Raw genomic sequence first — 25,942 nt, 5'->3', positions numbered from 1 at the left:
TAAAGCTCTATAAATGCATTTATTAACGTCTACATTCGTTGTTGCCACGTTTATTCTATCACAGACACCTGAACTTTAAAACTATATTATGTGAGCTAAATTGAAAGTTCTAATGTTTTTGTCCCCACTATAACAAAATACATGTCATTTTGTCCTTGAAACATTGAATTGAAATACAGTAGAATTCCATTCATTCCTATGGAGCACTGCTCCTACTGGGGAGTACCAATATGGCCGACCGGTGGCTTCAAAGCCTCTCAATGGCCAATACATAGAATCTGCAATCCAGGGTTTATTTATGGTACATCATTGGTATGTACCAGTACAACGTGAAAAAAATAATCATTGACGAGAACAAACTTCCAACAATATTGCTTAATATAAATATATTTTTAATTTCGTGAACTAACGCTCACATTTTCCCCCCACTAGCACTGACTTTGCTGATAGCTACTGTACTTACTATGTCCCACCTGGCTATCTTAAGATGAATGCACTCAGTCACGCTGGATATGAGTTAAATGACTCAAATGTAAATGTAATATTAGATCATGTTCTCTGGTTTTCCCTCCACCAATACATCCTGTCAGGCTTCCACATGGGCAGGGAAAATTCCTGATGCATTTCATCTGACTAGGATATAGGATATAATATAATATATAGGATATATTTATAAAGAATGAAAATATTACGAGCGCAGGGGTTCACAAGCTAAACAACTGATAATTTATAGCCGACAGCAGAGTTCCTCTTGCAGGAAATTACCTGACCTTATTACTGTAAACTATCAAACATAAGCCAGATAGATTTGTAAACAGTCTGGTATAGTTTCCTGTTTAAACCTTTTTTATATCCAGAATTACAGTGCTTTCAGAAAGTATTCAGACCCCTTGAGTTTTTCGACATTTTGTTACGTTACAGCCTTATTCTAACATGTATTAAATAGTTTTCCCCCCTCATCAATCTACACACAATATACCATAATGACAAAGCAAAAAGTGTGCAGGAATTTTTGCCCAAATAAAATAAAAAATAAACTGAAATATCACATTTACATAAGTATTCAGACCCGTTGTTGAAGCAACTTTGGCAGATATCTGCAGATCATCTCAAGCTATGTCAGGTTGGATGGGGAGCGTTGCTGCACAGCTATTTTCAGGTCTCTCCAGAGATGTTTGATCGGGTTCAAGTCCGGGCTATGGCTGGGCCACTCAAGGACATTCAGACTTGTCCCGAAGCCACTCCTGTGTTGTCTTGGCTGTGTGCTTAGGGTCGTTGTCCTGTTGGAAGGTGAACCTTCGCCTCCAGTCTGAGATTCTGAGCACTCTGGAGCAGGTTTTCATCAAGGATCTCTGTACTTTGCTCCTTTCAACTTTCCCTCGATCCTGACTAGTCTCCCAGTCCCTGCAACTGAAAAACATTCCCACAACATGATGCTGCCACCATGCTTCACCGTAGGGATGGTGCCAGGTTTCCTCCAGACCTGACGCTTGGCATTCAGGCCAAAGAGTTCAATCTAGGTTTCATCAGACCAGAGTATCTTGTTTCTCATGGTCTGAGAGTCCTTTAGGTACCTTTTGGCAAACTCCAAGAGGGCTGTCATGTTCCTTTCACTGAGGAGTGGCTTCTGTCTGGCCACTCTACCATGAAGGCCTGATTGGTGGAGTGCTGCAGAGGTGGTTGTCTTTCTGGCAGGTTTTCCCATCTCCACAGAGGAACTCTGGAGCTTTGTCAGAGTGACCTTCGGGCTCTTTGTCACCTCCCTGACCAAGGCCCTTCTCCCATGATTTTTCAGTTTGGCTGGGCGGCCAGCTCTAGGAAGAGTCTTGGTGGTTATAAACTTCTTCCATTTAAGAATGATGGCGGCCACTGTGTTCTTGGGAACCTTAAATGCTACAGACAGTTTTTGGTACCCTTCCCCAGATCTGTGCCTCGACACAATCCTGTCTCGGATCTCTATGGACAATTCCTTCGACCTCATGGCTTGGTTTTTGCGCTGACATGCACTGTCAACTGTGGGACCTTATAGACAGGTGTGTGCCTTTCCAAATCATGTCCAATCAATTTAATTTACCACAGGTGGACTCCAAGTTGTAGAAACATGGAAACAGGATGCACCTGAGCTCAATTTCGAGTCTCATAGCAAAGGCTCTGAATACATTTAAATTATTATTTTTTAAATAAATTTGCAAACATTTCTAAAAACCTGTTTTCACTTTGTCATTATGGGGTATTGTGTGTAGATTGATGAGGAAATGAATTTGATCCATTTTCGAATAAGGCCGTAACTTAACAAAATGTGGGAAAAAGTAAAAGGGTTTGAATACTTTTCAAACGCACTGGAGGTATACAGGCAGACTCATGACCAGGAGAGTGGACTGGAGGTGTACAGGCAGACTCATGACCAGGAGAGTGGACTGGAGGTGTACAGGCAGACTCATGACCAGGAGAGTGGACTGGAGGTGTACAGGCAGACTCATGACCAGGAGAGTGGACTGGAGGTGTACAGGCAGACTCATGACCAGGAGAGTGGACTGGAGGTGTACAGGCAGACTCATGACCAGGAGAGTGGACTGGAGGTGTACAGGCAGACTCATGACCAGGAGAGTGGACTGGAGGTGTACAGGCAGACTCATGACCAGGAGAGTGGACTGGAGGTGTACAGGCAGACTCATGACCAGGAGAGTGGACTGGAGGTGTACAGGCAGACTCATGACCAGGAGAGTGGACTGGAGGTGTACAGGCAGACTCATGACCAGGAGAGTGGACTGGAGGTGTACAGGCAGACTCATGACCAGGAGAGTGGACGGTGGTGTACAGGCAGACTCATGACCAAGAGAGTGGACTGGAGGTGTACAGGCAGACTCATGACCAGGAGAGTGGACTGGAGGTGTACAGGCAGACTCATGACCAGGAGAGTGGACTGGAGGTGTACAGGCAGACTCATGACCAGGAGAGTGGACTGGAGGTGTACAGGCAGACTCATGACCAGGAGAGTGGACTGGAGGTGTACAGGCAGACTCATGACCAGGAGAGTGGACTGGAGGTGTACAGGCAGACTCATGACCAGGAGAGTGGACTGGAGGTGTACAGGCAGACTCATGACCAGGAGAGTGGACTGGAGGTGTACAGGCAGACTCATGACCAGGAGAGTGGACTGGAGGTGTACAGGCAGACTCATGACCAGGAGAGTGGACTGGAGGTGTACAGGCAGACTCATGACCAGGAGAGTGGACTGGAGGTGTACAGGCAGACTCATGACCAGGAGAGTGGGCGGTAGTTTGCGTGTTGAGGGTATCCAGGCTAATGTGTAAACAGACTATTTAGACTTCCCAACATGGACAAAAGGTCCATCTCTCTCTACAGTGATGCAATAAAAGGATTTACTCTGTCAGCAGATGAGAGGAAATATGGAACTACGCTCACAAAGCTGCTTCCCTGTTTTTCCCTTGTCTTTCCGGAGGGTGGAAACCCCAGAGGAAGTGTAGAGCACGTCTTCCTTCACAGCTGCAGACTAGGGTCAACATCCTGTAAAGCCACAACAACACAATGCCAGTGTGCTTCGACTCTGAACCTCAAACCGGGGTCATGGTCAGTAGGGATGAAACAGGAGAGAAAAAGTATGTTTTGTTCCTTCTGAACATGACGGTTGTTCGTCACACTTGTGTGGTATAGAATCTATAGATGGATTAATAGCCGAGGGAAGTAGGGCTACTGACACCCTCTGAAAAATCACAATGAAAGAATATATAGTATATTATTTAAAAAATGATATATATATATATTTTTTTTTTACAAAAGTAGTGCACTGTAATAGTCCTATATTAGCAGATATATCCGTCTATAGCACCAGCGCGGGCAAAAATATTTGTCCCCCCCACTCCCCGTTGGCCAAATAAATGACAGCACCCCCATCCCCAAACTACTTCTCTACTTCTACGGTAATCAACGTGTTTTTAAAATGTACAGTAACCTCTGTATCGGATAATTGTTGTTTCCCAAATTGTTTCCCAAATTGTCATTCCATTTATTCTGCTTTTCCTTTCTACCTGAAACCCAGCGTCACTTCTATTCCCAACGACTGGTCCAATGAAATGAGAGAGACACAGAAATTGTGGCGTACAAATGTTGGTCAATTTAATTAAAAACATTCTATTTCATCAAAATATGCAACTGGGTTTCTGAAATTCATTTTTTTCATGAATACGTCTTAATGTACCTTAAAAACACACACTCAAACACACCGCGAGAGAGGTGTCAGTCTGAACAGCTACTGGAGTAAAGGACAAGACGACTGGTGTGACTGAGTCTGTCCACAGTACAACCCCTAGAGTCCTGCTAAGGTTGTAACCCGTTCTATGTATGTTATAAGATCTGACTCGTCACCAGAACATATTGTCCACATGAACACTCTCTCAACACCCTCTCAAACATGTCTCTCTCTCTCAACACCCTCTCAAACATGTCTCTCTCTCTCAACACCCTCTCAAACATGTCTCTCTCTCTCAACACCCTCTCAAACATGTCTCTCTCTCTCAACACCCTCTCATACATGTCTCTCAACACCCTCTCAAACATGTCTCTCTCTCTCTCAACACCCTCTCAAACATGTCTCTCTCTCAACACCCTCTCATACATGTCTCTCTCTCAACACCCTCTCAAACATGTCTCTCAACACCCTCTCAAACATGTCTCTCTCTCTCTCAACACCCTCTCAAACATGTCTCTCTCTCAACACCCTCTCAAACATGTCTCTCTCTCTCTCAACACCCTCTCAAACATGTCTCTCTCTCAACACCCTCTCATACATGTCTCTCTCTCTCAACACCCTCTCAAACATGTCTCTCTCTCTCTCAACACCCTCTCAAACATGTCTCTCTCTCAACACCCTCTCAAACACGTCTCTCTCTCAACACCCTCTCAAACATGTCTCTCTCTCTCAACACCCTCTCAAACATGTCTCTCTCTCAACACCCTCTCAAACATGTCTCTCTCTCTCTCAACACCCTCTCAAACATGTCTCTCTCTCAACACCCTCTCAAACATGTCTCTCTCTCAACACCCTCTCAAACATGTCTCTCTCTCTCTCAAACATGTCTCTCTCTCTCTCAACACCCTCTCAAACATGTCTCTCTCTCAACACCCTCTCAAACATGTCTCTCTCTCAACACCCTCTCAAACACGTCTCTCTCTCTCAACACCCTCTCAAACATCTCTCTCAACACCCTCTCAAACATGTCTCAACACCCTCTCAAACATGTCTCTCTCTCTCAACACCCTCTCAAACATCTCTCTCAACACCCTCTCAAACATGTCTCTCTCTCTCAACACCCTCTCAAACACGTCTCTCTCTCAACACCCTCTCAAACATGTCTCTCTCTCTCAACACCCTCTCAAACACATCTCTCTCTCTCAACACCCTCTCAAACATCTCTCTCAAACATGTCTCTCAACACCCTCTCAAACACGTCTCTCTCTCTCAACACCCTCTCAAACACGTCTCTCTCTCTCAACACCCTCTCAAACATCTCTCAACACCCTCTCAAACATGTCTCTCAACACCCTCTCAAACACGTCTCTCTCTCTCAACACCCTCTCAAACACGTCTCTCTCTCTCAACACCCTCTCAAACATCTCTCAACACCCTCTCAAACATGTCTCAACACCCTCTCAAACATGTCTCTCTCTCTCAACACCCTCTCAAACATGTCTCTCTCTCTCAACACCCTCTCAAACATCTCTCTCTCTCTCTCTCTCAAACATCTCTCTCAACACCCTCTCAAACATCTCTCTCTCTCTCTCTCCTCACCCGCACACACACAAATGATTACGCAATGCTAAATACATTGCTCTGATAAGTATCTTAAAGTACAGTGAAGCAGAATTTCTAAACACAGTGTCATTAAAAACTTTGCAATGACACTTCATCCCAGCACATTCAGTTTGTACAACATTGTAGTTTAAGTTCTGCACTGGTAAAAAGTGGAAACCTCCTGTATTTCATCTCAAGCTAATATCAGGTATGAATAGACAATAGGAGGGGGAAAGTGTCACGTTTACACGATGGGATGTTTACTGGGGAATGAGAAGGGAACTAATCCGACGCAGTGACGGCCTACTAACTTCACAAACCAAGATCACAACTAAAAGGAAGGCTCCCGAGGGAGGAAGGCTCCCGAGGGAGGAAGGCTCCAGAGGGAGGAAGGGTTGACTGGCAGAGCTACATGTAACATCTGCAGAAAGAGGCTACAGGTCAAGGCTACTACCGGGGGGGGGGGGGGGGGGGGCATTACAAACAGAGCAATAGAAGGACTGACAGCTGGCTGACTAGAAGTTACAGAGGAGATGGAGAACAGGCAGGCAGGGGGTTCTGGAACATGGGCTGTTACTGTATATTCCTACAGTTTCCTCAGATCTTATTTTTTGGTTGTTCAGTTTCCACTAAAATCAAGACAAGTTTTTTTGAAAGAGTTTTTGTAAAAGGTAGATGTTTTAAAAGCCAGGTTGCAGGTGGTCCTGTGGTGGAGTCTCTTCCTGCTCCTGTTTGGTTGTCTTCAGTCGCGGAGGCAGAGTCCTCCTGCTCTGGCTGAGACACAGAGACACCCCTGCTGCTATCCCAGCATGCCGTGCAGAAACACCTCCCTGTCTCGTGGAGGAGAGAGGAGAAGAGAGAGGGAGGGCACACAGCTTAACAAACCCTCACACAACTCTAAACAAACACTTTACATGACCACATAGCTCGGCTCGGGTCTCCAGACCTGCTCCTTCATCTGCTCAGACACGTGTCTGCCTCACAACCGCCCCCAAATCTCCATTTGTCAAAAGCTGGTCCTCCCTTTGTGGTCTCTCCGGGTGCCAGGCACTAGTTCTCTACGGGCGTGGGGTCCTGGGGCAGTGTGGCGGGCATGGACGTGGGTGTGGTTGGTGTGGGGGCGGGCGGTGCCTGGGTGGGCAGGGGGGCGGGCGGCTGGCTGATGATCACCTGCACCACGTAGTCCCTGGAGATCTTCAGCTCCTCCAGCTTCATCTTGTCTGTGAGCGGCCGGCCTGAGAAGAACCAGCGCTGGGTGGCCGCCGACACGCCCTCCACCGCCTGCAGCTGCCGCTTCATGTGCTGGACCGTATCCGTGGTCCTCACCGCCAGGCGCAGGTCCCGGCCCGTGGACAGACGCAGGCGTAGCTGGCACTCCTGACCCTCGCTGGGGGGGGTCTCGCTGACCTCAAGGCTCTCAATGTCACTCTTCTCCTCGATCATGTTGACGGGTGGGGATAAGCAGTAGACTGGCAGCTGGTAGCGATTCCCCAGCTCATCATAGCACTCCGTCAGCGCGCCTGCAGGGACACACACAGAGGGACAGAGAAACAGAGGGACAAAGTCAATTACTAAACAGGACAGACCAATGACATCTGGTTAATTACTCAGTCTGACCTAGTCATTTCAATAGAATTCTCCAATATTCAGGTCTCTCTCTCTGCTCTTATTTCTACATATATCATGCCATATTAGTCTTTTATATGTTCATCTTGATGGAATGTTGACTGGATGGATAGAATAGAGAGAGAGGGAGAAGAGAGAATAGAGAGAGAATAGACAGAGAGAGAAGAGAGAGAGGAGAGAAGAGAAGAGAGAATAGAGAGAGAATAGACAGAGAGAGAATAGAGAGAGAATAGACAGAGAGAGAATAGAGAGAGGAGAGAGAATAGAGAGAGAGAATAGACAGAGAGAGAAGAGAGAGAGAATAGAGAGAGAGAATAAAGAGAGAGAAGAATGAGAAGAGAGAGAGAAGAGCAGCTGGCAGCAGCTGAATGAGTTACAGGACAAAATAAAAACACTCCAACCCAAAAAGGCCTGTGGTGTTGATGGTATCCTTAATGAAATGATCAAATATACAGACAACAAATTCCAATTGGCTATACTAAAACTCTTTAACATCGTCCTTAGCTCTGGCATCTTCCTCAATATTTGGAACCAAGGACTGATCACCCCAATCCACAAAAGTGGAGACAAATTTGACCCCAATAACTACCGTGGAATATGCGTCAACAGTAACCATGGGAAGATCCTCTGCATTATCATTAACAGCAAACTCGTACATTTCCTCAATGAAAACAATGTACTGAGCAAATGTCAAATTGGCTTTTTACCAAATTACCGTACAACAGACCATGTATTCACCCTACACACCCTAATGGACAACCAAACAAACCAAAACAAAGGCAAAGTCTTCTCATGCTTTGTTGATTTCAAAAAAGCCTTCAACTCAATTTGGCATGAGGGTCTGCTATACAAATTGATGGAAAGTGGTGTTGGGGGTAAAACATACGACATTATAAAATCCATGTACACAAACAACAAGTGTGCGGTTAAAATTGGCAAAAAACACACATTTCTTCACACATGGTCATGGGGTGAGACAGGGATGCAGCTTAAGCCCCACCCTCTTCAACATATATATCAACGAATTGGTGAGGGCACTAGAACAGTCTGCAGCACCCGGCCTCACCCTACTAGAATCCGAAGTCAAATGTCTACTGTTTGCTGATGATCTGGTGCTTCTGTCACCAACCAAGGAGGGCCTACAGCAGCACCTAGATCTTCTGCACAGATTCTGTCAGACCTGGGCCTTGACAGTAAATCTCAGTAAGACCAAAATAATGGTGTTCCAAAAAAGGTCCAGTCGCCAGGACCACAAATTCCATCTAGACACTGTTGCCCTAGAGCACACAAAACACTATACATACCTTGGCCTAAACATCAGCGCCACAGGTAACTTCCACAAAGCTGTGAACGATCTGAGAGACAAGGCAAGAAGGGCCTTCTATGCCATCAAAAGGAACATAAATTTCAACATTCCAATTAGGATCTGGCTAAAAATACTTGAATCAGTCATAGAGCCCATTGCCCTTTATGGTTGTGAGGTCTGGGGTCCGCTCACCAACTAAGACTTCACAAAATGGGACAAACACCAAATTGAGACTCTGCATGCAGAATTCTGCAAAAAATATCCCCCGTGTATAACGTAGAACACCAAATAATGCATGCAGAGCAGAATCAAGACGATACCCACTAATTATCAAAATCCAGAAAAGCGCCGTTAAATTCTACAACCACCTAAAAGGAAGTGATTCCCAAACCTTCCATAACAAAGCCATCACCTACAGAGAGATGAACCTGGAGAAGAGTCCCCTAAGCAAGCTGGTCCTGGGGCTCTCTTCACAAACACAAACACACCCCACAGAGCCCCAGGACAACGGCACAATTAGACCCAACCAAATCATGAGAAAACAAAAAGATAATTACTTGACACATTGGAAAGAATTAACAAAATAACAGAGCAAACTAGAATGCTATTTGGCCCTAAACAGAGAGTATACCGTGGCAGAATACCTGATCACTGTGACTGACCCAAACTTAAGGAAAGCCTTGACTATGTACAGACTCTGTGAGCATAGCCTTGCTATTGAGAAAGGCCGCCGTATGCAGACCTGGCTCTCAAGAGAAGACAGGCTATGTGCTCACTGCCCACAAAATGAGGTGGAAACTGAGCTGCACTTCCTAACCTCCTGCCCAATGTATGACCATATTAGAGAGACATATTTCCCTCAGATTACACAGATCCACAAAGAATTCGAAAACAAATCCAATTTTGATAAACTCCCATATCTATTGGGTGAAATACCACAGTGTGTCATCACAGCAGCAAGATTTGTGACATGTTGCCACAAGAAAAGGGCAACCAGTGAAGAACAAACACCATTGTAAATACAACCCATATTTATGCTTATATATTTTCCATTGTGTACTTTAACCATTTGTACATTGTTACAACATTGTATATATATATATATATATATATATATATATATATATATATATATATATATATATATATATATATATATATATATATATATAATATGACATTTTGTAATGTCTTTATTGTTTTGAAACTTCTGTATGTGTAATGTTTACTGTTAATTTTTATTGTTTACTTCACTTTTGTATATCATCTACCTCACTTGCTTTGGCAATGTTAACACATGTTTCCCATACCAATAAAGCCCCTTGAATTGAATTGAAGAGAGAGAGAGAGAGAGAGGAGAGAATAGACAGAGAGAATAGAGAGAAAATAAAGAGAGAAGGAGAGAATAGAGAGGAGAGAGAGTAAGAATAGACAGAGAGAGAGAGAGAAGAATGAGAAGAGAGAGGACAGAGAAGAGAGAGGACAGAGAAGAGAGAGGAGAGAGAGAATAGAGAGGAGAGAATAGAGAGAGAACAGAGGGGAGGGAGAATAGACAGAGAAGGAGGAAGAATAGAGATGGAGAGAGGGAGAATCAGAGAAGGAGAGAGGGAGAATGAGAGAAGAAGAGAGGGAGAATGAGAGAAGGAGAGAGGGAGAATGAGAGGAGAGGGAGAATGAGAGAAGGAGAGGGAGAATGAGAGAAGAAGAGAGGGAGAATGAGAGAAGGAGAGAGGGAGAATGAGAGGAGAGGGAGAATGAGAGAAGGGGAGAGGGAGAATGAGAGGAGAGGGAGAATGAGAGAAGGAGAGAATGAGAATGAGAGAAGGAGAGAAGGAGAGGGAGAATGAGAGGAGAGGGAGAATGAGAGAAGGAGAGAGGGAGAATGAGAGAAGGAGAAAGAGAGAAGGAGAGAGGGAGAAAGAGATAAGGAGGAAGAATAGAGAGGAGAGAGAGAATAGAGAGGAGGGAGAGAATAGAGAGGAGGGAGAATAGAAAGGAGAGAGGGAGAACAGAGATATAAGAGAGCGATAAGAGAACATGAAGGAGGAGGTTTCACTGACCTATGACATGGGAACACACTTGTCATTGACTCATCTCTACTCTCTATTTGTGTGTTATTCAGGAAGGATGAGGGAGTAGCGGTCTCATGCTGTCTGTTCGTCACACTACACCTGTTTCACCACCACACGACGACTCGGTGGTTTCACTGTCTGCTGTTAACCCCCCACACACACCTTTTATTAGCAGATGCAAGGACACTTTCAGAGAATAGGCCAGTCCTGTACGTGTCCCAGTCTTAAAGGCCAGTCCTGTACGTGTCCCAGTCATAAAGGCCAGTCCTGTACGTGTCCCAGTCATAAAGGCCAGTCCTGTACGTGTCCCAGTCATAAAGGCCAGTCCTGTACGTGTCCCAGTCATAAAGTCCAGTCCTGTACGTGTCCCAGTCATAAAGTCCAGTCCTGTACGTGTCCCAGTCATAAAGTCCAGTCCTGTACGTGTCCCAGTCATAAAGTCCAGTCCTGTACGTGTCCCAGTCATAAAGGCCAGTCCTGTACGTGTCCCAGTCATAAAGGCCAGTCCTGTACGTGTCCCAGTCATAAAGTCCAGTCCTGTACGTGTCCCAGTCATAAAGTCCAGTCCTGTACGTGTCCCAGTCATAAAGTCCAGTCCTGTACGTGTCCCAGTCATAAAGGCCAGTCCTGTACGTGTCCCAGTCATAAAGGCCAGTCCTGTACGTGTCCCAGTCATAAAGTCCAGTCCTGTACGTGTCCCAGTCATAAAGTCCAGTCCTGTACGTGTCCCAGTCATAAAGGCCAGTCCTGTACGTGTCCCAATCATAAAGGCCAGTCCTGTACGTGTCCCAGTCATAAAGGCCAGTCCTCCACGTGTCCCAGTCATAAAGGCCAGTCCTTCACGTGTCCCAGTCATAAAGGCCAGTCCTGTACGTGTCCCAGTCATAAAGGCCAGTCCTGTACGTGTCCCAGTCATAAAGGCCAGTCCTGTACGTGTCCCAGTCATAAAGTCCAGTCCTGTACGTGTCCCAGTCATAAAGGCCAGTCCTGTACGTGTCCCAGTCATAAAGGCCAGTCCTGTACGTGTCCCAGTCATAAAGGCCAGTCCTGTACGTGTCCCAGCCAGGCCCATAAATGACAACAACCAGATCAATGCCAGGATAGTGGGTTCCATTCCGGGACCATTCATACAGTCTTAACAAAAAGGGTTCTTCCGCCGTCCCCACAGGAGCACCCTTTTGGGTTCCATGTAGTACCCTCTGGGGAAAGGGTTATACATGGAAATCAAAAAGGTTCTACCTGGAACCAAATAGGGTTCTACCTGGAACCAAAAGGGTCCTATCTGGAATCAAAAGGGTTCTACCTGGAATCAAAAGGGTTCTACCTGGAATCAAAACGGTTCTTCAAAGGGTTCTCCTATGGGGACTGCCAAAGAACCCTTTTTGGTTCAAGATAGTGCTTGTAAAAAATGTATATTTTCCATCCACATTAGCACACAGACAGGACTAGTGAATGATCAATGACTTACCATGGAAAGACTGAACGGTGTGAAGCAGGGATCCATTTGACTGTTTATGTTGGATCAGCCTATACTTTAGTCCCCAGCCATCCATTCTAAAGACTACTTCACAACACACCCAGTAATGCCACCACAATAAACACAGTCATTTCTGCAAATACAAGAACCTGTTTCAATGTAGAGCGAGAGAGCCAATGAAAATGTGATTAATTGAGTGAGAGCAAGTGGACAAAACTTGAAGAATCTCTGCAGAATGTTGATGTGACGAGGAGCATCAAGGCTTTCTGATTTCAACACCTCTTATGTGAGTGAGTGAGTAAGTGAGTGAGTGAGTGACTGAGTGAGTGAGTGAGTGATTGTCTAAACTGATGCCAAGACGTGTACAGACGTGCAAGCCGGAATATTGGAACATTGAGGGAGGCAACCCATCCGTCTTTACCGAGGCCCAGAAAACAGTTCCAGACTGGCCCATCAGTCAGCCAGTCAGCCAATCAATCAGCCAGTCAGTCAATCAATCAGTCAGTCAGCCTCTTTAGACCAGACCAGTCAGTGCAGTCAGTCAGTCAGTCCCCACACAGCTAGCAGGCAGTGAGAGAGGTATAAAGATAACATCTTCATTTATCCAATACAGAGGCTTCACAAATCACTTAGAAGCACACTTGATTGGGTATAAAAGTGTCTCTGTTCACCATGCAGTGTGGAAGTGATTGTGAAGGATCCGGCAGTGTGATGCCTGCTGGGTCTAGATGGGACCGGAGACTAACGCTCTCCATTAATCTCCTCCTCGTCTACTGACCTCTCATTAATACTGCCTTCCTTTAGAGGTTTCTCTACACTGGCCACAGTACTGAACCACCTCCCTCTCTTCTACCATCCTCACTCAGATTCCTCTGAATGGGAGAGATAGAGCTGAGAGAGAAAGATTGAAAGAGAAATAGAGAAAGAGAGAGAGGGAGGGAGAGAATGCAGAGGTCAGGCAGAGAGAGGGGGGGGGGGGAGAGAGAATGCAGAAGTCAGGCAGAGAGAGAGAGGGGGGGGGAGAGCGAGTGAGAGGGGGGGAGAGAGAGAGAGAGAGAGAGGAGAGAGAGAGGGGGGAAGCACCACCTCTCCAAAAAGACAGTATACTGCCCAAGCCTACATTACACTCAGCGCTACAACAGCCCTGAATGACTCCAGATGGATGGGAACAATCTGTCGACAGACCCGCTCAATTACCACCATGCATCAGAACTAGAGTCCTTGAGACTCGCTTTTACTGTTCACTTCACTGTAAAGCAGCAGTGTTCAGGGCCCCACGATGCCCCCTTAACAGGAAAGTGGGTTCTCTCTCTCACAGGCCCACTACACAGGAAAGTGGCCCCGTGTGGCTCAGTTGGTAGAGCATGGCGCTTGCAACGCCAGGGTTGTGGGTTCGTTTCCCACCTGGGGCCAGTACAAAAAAAGTATGAATGTATGTACTTGTAAGTCGCTCTGGATAAGAGCGTCTGCTAAATGACTTAAATGTAAATGTAAAGTGGGTTCTCACTCTCACAGGCCCACTACACAGGAAAGTGGTCTCTCTCTCTCACAGGCCCACTACACAGGAAAGTGGGTTACCTCTCTCACAGGCCCACTACACAGGAAAGTGGGCTCTCTCTCTCACAGGCCCACTACACAGTAAAGTGGGTTACCTCTCTCACAGGCCCACTACACAGGAAAGTGGGCTCTCTCTCACAGGCCCACTACACAGGAAAGTGGGCTCTCTCTCTCACAGGCCCACTACACAGGAAAGTGGGCTCTCTCTCACAGGCCCACTACACAGTAAAGTGGGTTACCTCTCTCACAGGCCCACTACACAGGAAAGTGGGCTCTCTCTCTCACAGGCCCACTACACAGTAAAGTGGGTTACCTCTCTCACAGGCCCACTACACAGGAAAGTGGGCTCTCTCTCTCTCACAGGCCCACTACACAGGAAAGTGGGCTCTCTCTCTCACAGGCCCACTACACAGTAAAGTGGGTTACCTCTCTCACAGGCCCACTACACAGGAAAGTGGGCTCTCTCTCTCACAGGCCCACTACACAGTAAAGTGGGTTACCTCTCTCACAGGCCCACTACACAGGAAAGTGGGCTCTCTCTCTCACAGGCCCACTACACAGGAAAGTGGGTTCTCTCTCTCTCACAGGTCCACTGACTGTGAACAAGAGTAGTTCTGACAGGACGAGAGAGTTTCATTAATCCACTTTAGATCCACCACTGCTGCTGCTGCTTATAAAATGTTAACAAGCAGGAAAACCAGCCCCAGCCAAGTGGAATATGTAATGGAATGTTCCGCCTGTATAATGGCTGCATGTTGCTACAGTATTGTAACTCAATAAGGTCTCCATATTTTTATTTATTTAACTAGGCAAGTCAGTTATTAAGAAGACATTTTTATTCACAACGACGGCCAAACCCAGGCCAAACCCTCCCCTAATCCAATTGTGCTCCAGATCACGGCCGGTTGTGATACAGCCGGGGATCAAACCCGGGTCTGTAGTGACACCTCGACACCTCACCTCTGTGATGAAGTGCCTTAGACCGCTGCGCCACTCGGGAGGCACCCTGGACCCTAGATCTCCATAGACTAGTGATGCTATGGTTACAGCAGCATGGCCACGTCTCCTTCCCACCCAGCGTATAATGTTATATTATAGGCCTGTATAGAGGAAGACCAGACCACAGAGGAAGGGAGGAGCAGAGGTGCTTTCAGTTCTGTCTGTCTCCTGCGTTCCTGTGTGATAGACTCCCTTCACTGCAGTACTGAAATGTTTATTCTGTCATAATACGAAGTGACGACGTACAGAAGTGATTGGATACAAACCAGCCAAACATTGACCCGGTAAATGTAAAAAACAATCATCCTATATCGAATCTCCCATATCTCTCAAGAATTTTAGAAAAAGCTGTTGTGCAGCAACTCACTGCCTTCCTGAAGACAAACAATGTATACGAAACGCTTCAGTCTGGTTTTAGACCCCATCATAGCACTGAGACTGCACTCGTGAAGGTGGTAAATGACCTTTCAATGGCGTCAGACCGAGGCTCTGCATCTGTCCTCGTGCTCCTAGACCTTCGTGCTGCTTTTGAGAGCATCAATCTCACATTCTTTTGGAGAAATTAGAAACCCTAATTGGTCTCCACAGACAAGTTCTGGCCTGGTTTAGATCTTATCTGTCGGAAAGATATCAGTTCGTCTCTGTGGATGGTTTGTCCTTGGACAAACCAATTGTACGTTTTGGCGTTCCTCAAGGTTCCATTTTGGTGTTTCTACACCTGCATTGCTTGCTGTTTGGAGTTTCAGGCTGGGTTTCTGTACAGCACTTTGTGACTTCAGCTGATGTAAGAAGGGCTTTATAAATACATTTGATTGATTGATTGCAGTGTGCTGTAGTGAGGGGACTGTTTCTGGTGCTGTAGTGAGGGGACTGTTTCTGGTGCTGTATTGAGGGGACTGTTTCTGGTGCTGTAGTGAGGGGACTGTTTCTGGTGCTGTAGTGAGGGGACTGTTTCTGGTGCTGTAGTGAGGGGACTGTTTCTGGTGCTGTAGTGAGGGGACTGTTTCTGGTGCTGTAGTGAGGGGACTGTTTCTGGTGCTGTATGAACGGGACTGTTTCTGGTGCTGTTGAGTTTACTGCAGTGTAATGATCAGTTTAGTGGGGGGACTGTTATATAGGCCTACAATGTGAATACAGGGACCAGTAGGGATCTGATACAGTGTGAATACAGGGGGCAGTAAGGATCTGCTACAGTGTGAATACAGGGACCAGTAGGGATCTGCTACAGTGTGAATACAGGGGGCAGTAAGGATCTGCTACAGTGTGAATACAGGGACCAGTAGGGATCTGCTACAGTGTGAATACAGAGGGCAGTAGGGATCTGCTACAGTGTGAATACAGGGGGCAGTAGGGATCTGATACAGTGTGAATACAGGGGGCAGTAGGGATCTGATACAGTGTGAATACAGGGGGCAGGAGGGATCTGATACAGTGTGAATACAGGGACCAGTAGGGATCTGCTACAGTGTGAATACAGGGGGCAGGAGGGATCTGATACAGTGTGAATACAGGGACCAGTAGGGATCTGCTACAGTGTGAATACAGGGACCAGTAGGGATCTGCTACAGTGTGAATACAGGGACCAGTAGGGATCTGCTACAGTGTGAATACAGGGACCAGTAGGGATCTGATACAGTGTGAATACAGGGAGCAGGAGGGATCTGCTACAGTGTGAATACAGGGGGCAGTAGGGATCTGATACAGTGTGAATACAGGGGGCAGTAGGGATCTGATACAGTGTGAATACAGGGACCAGTAGGGATCTGATACAGTGTGAATACAGGGGGCAGTAGGGATCTGCTACAGTGTGAACAGAGAGATGCAGCGGAGGACTGTTTCTAATCAGGCAGTGTGGTGACCTCTCAGCGGGGTCTTATATTTAGCGGAGACGGCGAGGTGGTCTTTGATCCACCTGAGCTGCTGACACTTAGAAGTGGAACCCAGGAGAGAACTAACCTTTCAGCTAGCAGTTCGTATCGCTGCTATAAACACACACACACACACACACACACACACACACACATGCACACGCACACACACGCACACACACACACGAAAGTGGAGAGCCTGTCCCCCACGAGCCTGTCCTCCACGAGGCTGTTCCCCATGAGCCTGCCCTCCACGAGCCTGCCCTCCACGAGCCTGTCCCCCACGAGGCTGTCCCCCACGAGCCTGCCCTCCACGAGCCTGCCCTCCACGAGCCTGCCCTCCACGAGCCTGCCCTCCACGAGGCTGTCCCCCACGAGCCTGCCCCCCACGAGCCTGCCCTCCACGAGGCTGTCCCCCACGAGCCTGCCCCCCACGAGCCTGCCCTCCACGAGGCTGTCCCCCACGAGGCTGTCCTCCACGAGGCTGTCCTCCACGAGGCTGTCCTCCACGAGGCTGTCCCCCACGAGGCTGTCCCCCACGAGCCTGCCCTCCACGAGGCTGTCCTCCACGAGGCTGTCCCCCACGAGGCTGTCCCCCACGAGGCTGTCCTCAACAGGGGCTGTCCTCAACAGGGGCTGTGCTCTACTCTCACATTCAGCACCAGACCACCTCACAGCCTCTACCACGACTCTGAATTACTCAGTAAAAATCACTCTTTACACTCTGAATGATTTGATATGAAATGTTACAGGTGAGCCACGGTGAATGTGACTCAGTTCCAGGAAGGTGTTTTAGTTCTACATTGATATTGATCACTGCATTGTTGGGTTTAGAGTGAGCAAGAATGGCATTTCACTGTACTTGTGCACATCACATTAAAACTTGAAACTTGACTGAGTCAGAGCTTGAGGCCCCAGAGCCCCTACAGATCTGCTGAGATGAAGCGTAGTGTTCTGCCCGTCCATTCCTCCAGGTGGCGACAGAGAACATGACAGCAGAGCAGACAGCTCAAGTGTCCTGGGCTCCTCTTGGTTCACACCAACTACAGTCATCAGAAAACACTGAGCCACAGCTTGCACCTGGAAACATACAAGTCATTAAGCTGTCTGTCAGTCCATCTGTCATTCTGTGTGTCTGTCTGTCCCGTTTGCCCGCCTGTCCGCCTCCCTGACTGCCTGTCTGAGTCCCTGCCTGTCTGTCTCCCTTCCTGTCTGTCACCCAGCCTGCCTGCCTAACTCCCTGCCTGTCTGTCACCCTGCCTGCCTGTCTGTCTGTCTCCCTGCCTGCTTGTCTGTCACCCTGCCTGCCTGTCTGTCTGTCACCCTGCCTGCCTGTCTGTCTGTCACCCTGCCTGCCTGTCTGTCTGTCACCCTGCCTGCCTGTCTGTCTGTCTCCCTGCCTGCCTGCCTGTCACCCTGCCTGTCTGACTCCCTCCCTGCCTGTCTGAGTCCTTGCCTGTCTATCTCTGTATGCCTGTCTCCTTGCCTGTCTTCCCGCATGCATGAATCCCTGATCATCTGTATCATTGCCTGTCTGTCTCCCTGCCTGTCTGGCTCCCTGCCTGCCTGTCTTTATCCCTGCCTGCCTGTCTGTCTCCTTGCCTTTCTGCCTCACTGCCTGCCTGTGTCCATGCCTGTCTGTCTCCCTGCCTGCCTGTCTGTCACCCTGCCTGCCTGCTTGTCTGTCTCCCTGCCTGCTTGTTTGTCTCCCTGCTTGCTTGTCTGTCTCCCTGCCTGTCTATCACCCTGCCTGCCTGCTTGTCTGTCTCCCTGTCTGTCTGTCACCCTGCCTGTCTGTCTCCCTGCCTGCTTTTCTGTCTCCCTGCCTGACTTCCTCCCTGCCTGCCTGTCTGCTTGCTTGTCTGTCTCCCTGCCTGCCTCCTTGCCTGTCTCCCTGCATGCATGACTCCCTGATCATCTGGCTCCTTGCCTGCCTGTCTTTCTCCCTGCCTTTCTGCCCCACTGCCTGCCTGTGTCCATGCCTGTCTGTCTCCCTGCCTGTCTGTCTGTCTCCTTGCCTGCTTGTCTGTCTCCCTGCCTGTCTGTCTGTCTCCCTGCCTGTCTGTCTGTCTCCCTGCCTGTCTGTCTCCCTGCCTGTCTGTCTGTCTCCTTGCCTGCCTGTCTTTCTCCCTGCCTTTCTGCCTGCCTGTGTCCATGCCTGTTTGTCTCCCTGCCTCCCATTGAGGAACTCAATTGGCTTCCTGTTAAGGCAAGGGCTGATTTCGTCGGTATGCTTGTCTGTCACCCTGCCTGCCTGTCTCCCTGCATGCCTGTCTTCCTGCCTGCCTGTCTGTCTCCCTCCCTGCCTGTCTGTCTCCCTGCCTGTCTCCCTGCCTGCCTGCATGCATGACTCCCTGATCGTCTGTCTCCCTGCCTGTCTGGCTCCTTGCCTGTCTGGCTCCCTGCCTGTCTGGCTCCCTGCCTGTCTGGCTCCCTGTCTGCCTGTCTGGCTCCCTGCCTGCCTGTCTTTCTCCCTGCCTGCCTGTCTTTCTCCCTGCCTGCCTGCCTTTCTCCCTGCCTGCCTGCCTTTCTCCCTGCCTGCCTGCCTTTCTCCCTGCCTGCCTGCCTTTCTCCCTGCCTGCCTGCCTTTCTCCCTGCCTGCCTGCCTTACTCCCTGCCTGCCTGTCTTACTCCCTGCCTGCCTGTCTTACTCCCTGCCTGCCTGTCTTACTCCCTGCCTGCCTGTCTTACTCCCTGCCTGCCTGTCTTTCTCCCTGCCTGCCTGTCTTTCTCCCTGCCTGCCTGTCTTTCTCCCTGCCTGCCTGTCTTTCTCCCTGCCTGCCTGTCTTTCTCCCTGCCTGCCTGTCTTTCTCCCTGCCTGCCTGTCTGTCTGTCTCCTTGCCTTTCTGCCCCACTGCCTGCCTGTGTCCATGCTTGTCTGTCTCCCTGCCTCCCATTGAGGAACTCAATTGGCTTCCTGTTAAGGCAAGGGCTGATTTCGTCGGTATGCTTGTCTGTCACCCTGCCTGCCTTTCTGTCTCCCTGCCTGCCTGCCTGTCTGTTACCCTGCCTACTTGTCTGTCTCCCTGCCTGCTTGTCTGTCTCCCTGCCTGCTTGTCTGTCTCCCTGCCTGCTTGTCTGTCTCCCTGCCTGCTTGTCTGTCTCCCTGCCTGTCTGTCACCCTGCCTGTCTGTCACCCTGCCTGCCTGCATGTCTCCCTGCCTGCTTGTCTTTCTCCCTGCCTGTCTGTTACCCTGCCTGCCTGCCTGTCTGTCTGCCTGACTGTCTGTCACCCTGCCTGCCTGCTTGTCACCCTGCCTGCCTGCTACAGAACTGCTGTCTGACAGTGATGCTGAAATGAGGCCTGTCTATTTAGGGTATGCTCATGACCTCCAGAGAGAGAGAGAGAGAGACATGGTTGTTTTGAAAGGCAGGCAGGCATGGCACAGGCAGGCAGGGAGGCAGCACCCTGCCTGCCTGCTTGTCTGTCTCCCTGCCTGCCTGCTTGTCTGTCTGCCTGTCTGCCTCCCTGCCTGCCTGTGCCATGCCTGCCTGCCTTTCAAAACAACCATGTCTCTCTCTCTCTCTGGAGGTCATGAGCATACCCTAAATAGCCAGGCCTCATTTCAGCATCAGTGTCAGACAGCAGTTCTGTCTGAGGGGGGATGATGTGCTGGGTTGTACAGGTGTAACTCATAATCATGTCAGGCCATATTTAACTTTGTAGTTCCAGCCAACTCATTGTAGAACGAGGCCCGTATCCACAAAGCGCCTAATAGTGGGCGTGTTGATCTAGTATCTGTCAATACATCTGTCCATACAATCTGATTCAGTTAAAGGCTAAACCGATCCTAGATCAGTACTTCTACTCAGAGACAGTTGTGTGGATACGGGTCCAGGACTGGCGTGTCTAAAAGATATGCACCAGAGGGAAAACTGACCCTGGAACAGTGTCAACTGACCCTGTCATAACCAAACAGGTCCTAATATACTTCTGAACTAGATTGTGTGTATTATGTTTTGTTGTGGAATTGTTGGATATGACCTGTTAGATACTGCTGCACTGTCTAGAAGCAGAAGCATTTCACTACACTCGCAATAACATACACTTTGATTTGACTTGATTTTGACTAGTCTAGCAGTCAGAAATGTTGACAAGACAAAAGGAAGAGTGAATCTACATGGTAACACACAGCCTGATGTCAGGAGAGGGCTGAGAGGAGGAGATATTCTACATGGATTGAACCCTGACAGCAATGTCAGGAGAGGGCTGAGAGGAGGAGATATTCTACATGGATTGAACCCTGGTGATTTGATTTTCCTTTGTTTGTGAGAGAAAGAGGGAAAGAGAGAGAGAGGAGGTAGAGAGAGACAGAGAGGGAAAGAGAGAGAGACAGAGGGAAAGAGAGAGAGGAGGTAAAGAGAGACAGAGGGAAAGAGAGAGAGACAGAGGGAAAGAGAGAGAGAGGAGGTAGAGAGAGACAGAGGAGGTAGAGAGAGACAGAGAGGGAAAGAGAGAGAGACAGAGGGAAAGAGAGAGAGAGGAGGTAGAGAGAGACAGAGGGAAAAAGAGGAGGTAGAGAGACAGAGAGAGAGGAGAGAGAGTGAAACAGAGAGGGAAAGGGAGAGAAAGAGAGAGGAGAGAGAGAGAGAGAGAGAGAGAGAGACAAACAAAGAGAAAGAGACCTGCTTGTGAGATTCCTGTCTGTCTGTCTGCCACACGGGGTCTCTTGTGGCTCAGTTGGTAGAGCATGGCGCTTCCAATGTCTGGGTTGTGAGTTTAATTTCCACAGGGGACCAGTATTTAAAAAATAATACACAAATGTATGCACTCACTACTTACTGTACGTCACACTGTCTGCTAAATTACTCACATGTACATCAAATCAAATGGTATTTGTCACATGCTAATACAATACAACAGGTGTAGACCTTACAGTGAAATGTTTACTTACAAGCCCTTAACTAACAATGCAGTTTTAAGAAAAACTATTTTTTTTTATGTAACCAGGCAAGTCAGTTAAGAACATTAAGAACAAATTCTTATTTATAATGACGGCGTACCAGGGAGCAGTGGGTTAACTACCTTGTTCAGGGGCAGAACGACAGATTTTTACCTTGTCAGCTCAAGGATTCGATCCAGCAGCCTTTCGGTTACTGGCCCAACTCTCTAACCACTAGGCTACCCACCACCTCTACGCTCTAACCACTAGGCTACCTGCCCCCCCCCCCCCCCCCCCTACAATCTAACCACTAGGCTACCCACCACCTCTACGCTAACCACTAGGCTACCTGCCCCCCCCCCCCCCTACAATCTAACCACTAGGCTACCTACCACCTCTACGCTCTAACCACTAGGCTACCTGCCGCCTCCCAAGAGAAGGCCCGATAGATTAGAAAAGGCCAATATCGGCCCCTACAATCTAACCACTAGACTACCTACCACCCCTACACTCTAACCACTAGACTACCTGCCACCCCTACACTCTAACCACTAGACTACCTACCACCCCTACACTCTAACCACTAGACTACCTGCCACCCCTACACTCTAACCACTAGACTACCTGCCACCCCTACACTCTAACCACTAGGCTACCTACCACCCCTACGCTCTAACCACTAGGCTACCTACCACCCCTACGCTCTAACCACTAGACTACCTACCACCCCTACGCTCTAACCACTAGACTACCTACCACCCCTACACTCTAACCACTAGACTACCTACCACCCCTACACTCTAACCACTAGACTACCTGCCACCCCTACACTCTAACCACTAGGCTACCTGCCGCCACTACACTCTAACTACTAGACTACCTACCACCCCTACACTCTAACCACTAGACTACCTACCACCCCTACGCTCTAACCACTAGGCTACCTACCACCCCTACGCTCTAACCACTAGGCTACCTACCACCCCTACGCTCTAACCACTAGGCTACCTACCACCTCTACGCTCTAACCACTAGGCTACCTACCACCCCTACGCTCTAACCACTAGGCTACCTACCACCCCTACACTCTAACCACTAGACTACCTGCCACCCCTACACTCTAACCACTAGGCTACCTACCGCCCCTACACTCTAACCACTAGGCTACCTACCACCCCTACGCTCTAACCACTAGGCTACCTACCACCCCTACACTCTAACCACTAGGCTACCTACCGCCCCTACACTCTAACCACTAGGCTACCTACCACCCCTACGCTCTAACCACTAGGCTACCTACCACCCCTACGCTCTAACCACTAGGCTACCTACCACCCCTACGCTCTAACCACTAGGCTACCTGCCACTCCTACGCTCTAACCACTAGGCTACCTGCCACTCCTACACTCTAACCACTAGGCTACCTACCACCCCTACACTCTAACCACTAGACTACCTACCACCCCTACACTCTAACCACTAGACTACCTACCACCCAAGTAAAATAATTAAATAATAAATAATTAAAGAGCAGCAGTAAAATAACAATATCAAGGCTATATACTAGGGATACCAGTACAGAGTCAATGTGGAGGCTATATACAGGGTGTACCGGTACAGAGTCAATGTGTAGGCTATATACAGGGGGTACCGGTACAGAGTCAATGTGGAGGCTATATACAGGGGGTACCGGTACAGAGTCAATGTGTAGGCTATATACAGGGGGTACTGGTACAGAGTCAATGTGGAGGCTATATACAGGGGGTACCGGTACAGAGTCAATGTGGAGGCTATATACAGGGGGTACCGGTACAGAGTCAATGTGTAGGCTATATACAGGGGGTACCGGTACAAAATTAATATGGAGGCTATATACAGGGGGTACCGGTACAGAGTCAATGTGTAGGCTATATACAGGGGGTACCGGTACAGAGTCAATGTGTAGGCTATATACAGGGGGTACCGGTACAGAGTCAATGTGTAGGCTATATACAGGGGGTACCGGTACAGAGTCAATGTGGAGGCTATATACAGGGGGTACCGGTACAGAGTCAATGTGGAGGCTATTTACAGGGGGTACCGGTACAGAGTCAATGTGGTGGCTATATACAGGGGGTACCGGTACAGAGTCAATGTGGTGGCTATATACAGGGGGTACCGGTACAGAGTCAATGTGTAGGCTATATACAGGGGGTACCAGTACAGAGTCAATGTGTAGGCTATATACAGGGGGTACCGGTACAGAGTCAATGTGGAGGTTATATACAGGGGGTACCGGTACAGAGTCAATGTGTAGGCTATATACAGGGGGTACCGGTACAGAGTCAATGTGTAGGCTATATACAGGGGGTACCGGTACAGAGTCAATGTGGAGGCTATATACAGGGGGTACCGGTACAGAGTCAATGTGGAGGCTATTTACAGGGGGTACCGGTACAGAGTCAATGTGGAGGCTATATACAGGGGGTACCAGTACAGAGTCAATGTATAGGCTATATACAGGGGGTACCGGTACAGAGTCAATGTGGAGGCTATATACAGGGGGTACCGGTACAGAGTCAATGTGTAGGCTATATACAGGGGGTACCAGTACAGAGTCAATGTGTAGGCTATATACAGGGGGTACCGGTACAGAGTCAATGTGGAGGCTATATACAGGGGGTACCGGTACAGAGTCAATGTATAGGCTATATACAGGGGGTACCGGTACAGAGTCAATGTGGAGGCTATATACAGGGGGTACCAGTACAGAGTCAATGTGTAGGCTATATACAGGGGGTACCGGTACAGAGTCAATGTGTAGGCTATATACAGGGAGTACCGGTACAGAGTCAATGTGTAGGCTATATACAGGGGGTACCGGTACAGAGTCAATGTGTAGGCTATATACAGGGGGTACCGGTACAGAGTCAATGTGTAGGCTATATACAGGGGGTACCGGTACAGAGTCAATGTGTAGGCTATATACAGGGGGTACCGGTACAGAGTCAATGTGTAGGCTATATACAGGGGGTACCGGTACAGAGTCAATGTGTAGGCTATATACAGGGGGTACCGGTACAGAGTCAATGTGTAGGCTATATACAGGGGGTACCAGTACAGAGTCAATGTGGAGGCTATATACAGGGGGTACCGGTACAGAGTCAATGTGTAGGCTATATACAGGGGGTACCGGTACAGAGTCAATGTGTAGGCTATATACAGGGGGTACCGGTACAGAGTCAATGTGGAGGCTATATACAGGGGGTACCGGTACAGAGTCAATGTGGAGGCTATATACAGGGGGTATCGGTACAGAGTCAATGTGGAGGCTATATACAGGGGGTACCGGTACACAGTCAATGTGTAGGCTATATACAGGGGGTACCAGTACAGAGTCAATGTGTAGGCTATATACAGGGGGTACCGGTACAGAGTCAATGTGGAGGCTATATACAGGGGGTATCGGTACAGAGTCAATGTGTAGGCTATATACAGGGGGTACCGGTACAGAGTCAATGTGTAGGCTATATACAGGGGGTACCGGTACAGAGTCAATGTGGAGGCTATATACATGGGGTACCGGTACAGAGTCAATGTGTAGGCTATATACAGGGGGTACCAGTACAGAGTCAATGTGTAGGCTATATACAGGGGGTACCGGTACAGAGTCAATGTGTAGACTATATACAGGGGGTACCGGTACAGAGTCAATGTGTAGGCTATATACAGGGGGTACCGGTACAGAGTCAATGTGTAGGCTATATACAGGGGGTACCGGTACAGAGTCAATGTGGAGGCTATATACAGGGGGTACCGGTACAGAGTCAATGTGGAGGCTATATACAGGGGGTACCGGTACAGAGTCAATGTGTAGGCTATATACAGGGGGTACCGGTACAGAGTCAATGTGTAGGCTATATACAGGGGGTACCAGTACAGAGTCAATGTGGAGACTATATACAGGGGGTACCGGTACAGAGTCAATGTGTAGGCTATATACAGGGGGTACCAGTACAGAGTCAATGTGGAGACTATATACAGGGGGTACCAGTACAGAGTCAATGTGGAGACTATATACAGGGGGTACCGGTACAGAGTCAATGTGGAGGCTATATACAGGGGGTACCGGTACAGAGTCAATGTGGAGGCTATATACAGGGGGTACCAGTACAGAGTCAATGTGTAGGCTATATACAGGGTGTTACAGTACAGAGTCAATGTGGAGGCTATATACAGGGGGTACCGGTACAGAGTCAATGTGGAGGCTATATACAGGGGGTACCGGTACAGAGTCAATGTATAGGCTATATACAGGGGGTACCGGTACAGAGTCAATGTGGAGGCTATATACAGGGGGTAC

At 48.5% G+C, this 25,942-nt stretch overlaps 1 protein-coding gene across 2 annotated transcripts in view; it reads right to left on the bottom strand.

Annotated features, from left to right (window-relative positions):
* Positions 1 to 4,112: 4,112 nt before the first annotated feature.
* The window catches only part of LOC129867962 (ubiquitin domain-containing protein 2-like), a 64,258-nt gene continuing 42,428 nt past the window's right edge, over positions 4,113 to 25,942 (bottom strand). Inside the window, exons 3-4 of one of the 2 annotated variants that reach the window (XR_008761696.1) lie at positions 5,288 to 7,332; positions 4,113 to 5,185 (exon numbers count right to left, since the gene is read on the bottom strand). Coding sequence is in view for 1 of the 2 variants with exons in the window: in XM_055941480.1 (XP_055797455.1) it covers positions 6,863 to 7,332 (470 nt within the window). In the remaining variant the exon portion in view is untranslated. Of the gene's footprint in view, positions 7,333 to 25,942 lie in introns of both variants that reach the window. The other variant, XM_055941480.1, reaches the window with a different exon arrangement.

Source organism: Salvelinus fontinalis, chromosome 13 (assembly GCF_029448725.1).
Source record: "Salvelinus fontinalis isolate EN_2023a chromosome 13, ASM2944872v1, whole genome shotgun sequence".
NCBI lineage: Eukaryota > Metazoa > Chordata > Actinopteri > Salmoniformes > Salmonidae > Salvelinus > Salvelinus fontinalis.
Note: the sequence above shows the minus strand (reverse complement) of the source record. Positions and strands in the feature narration are given on the sequence as shown.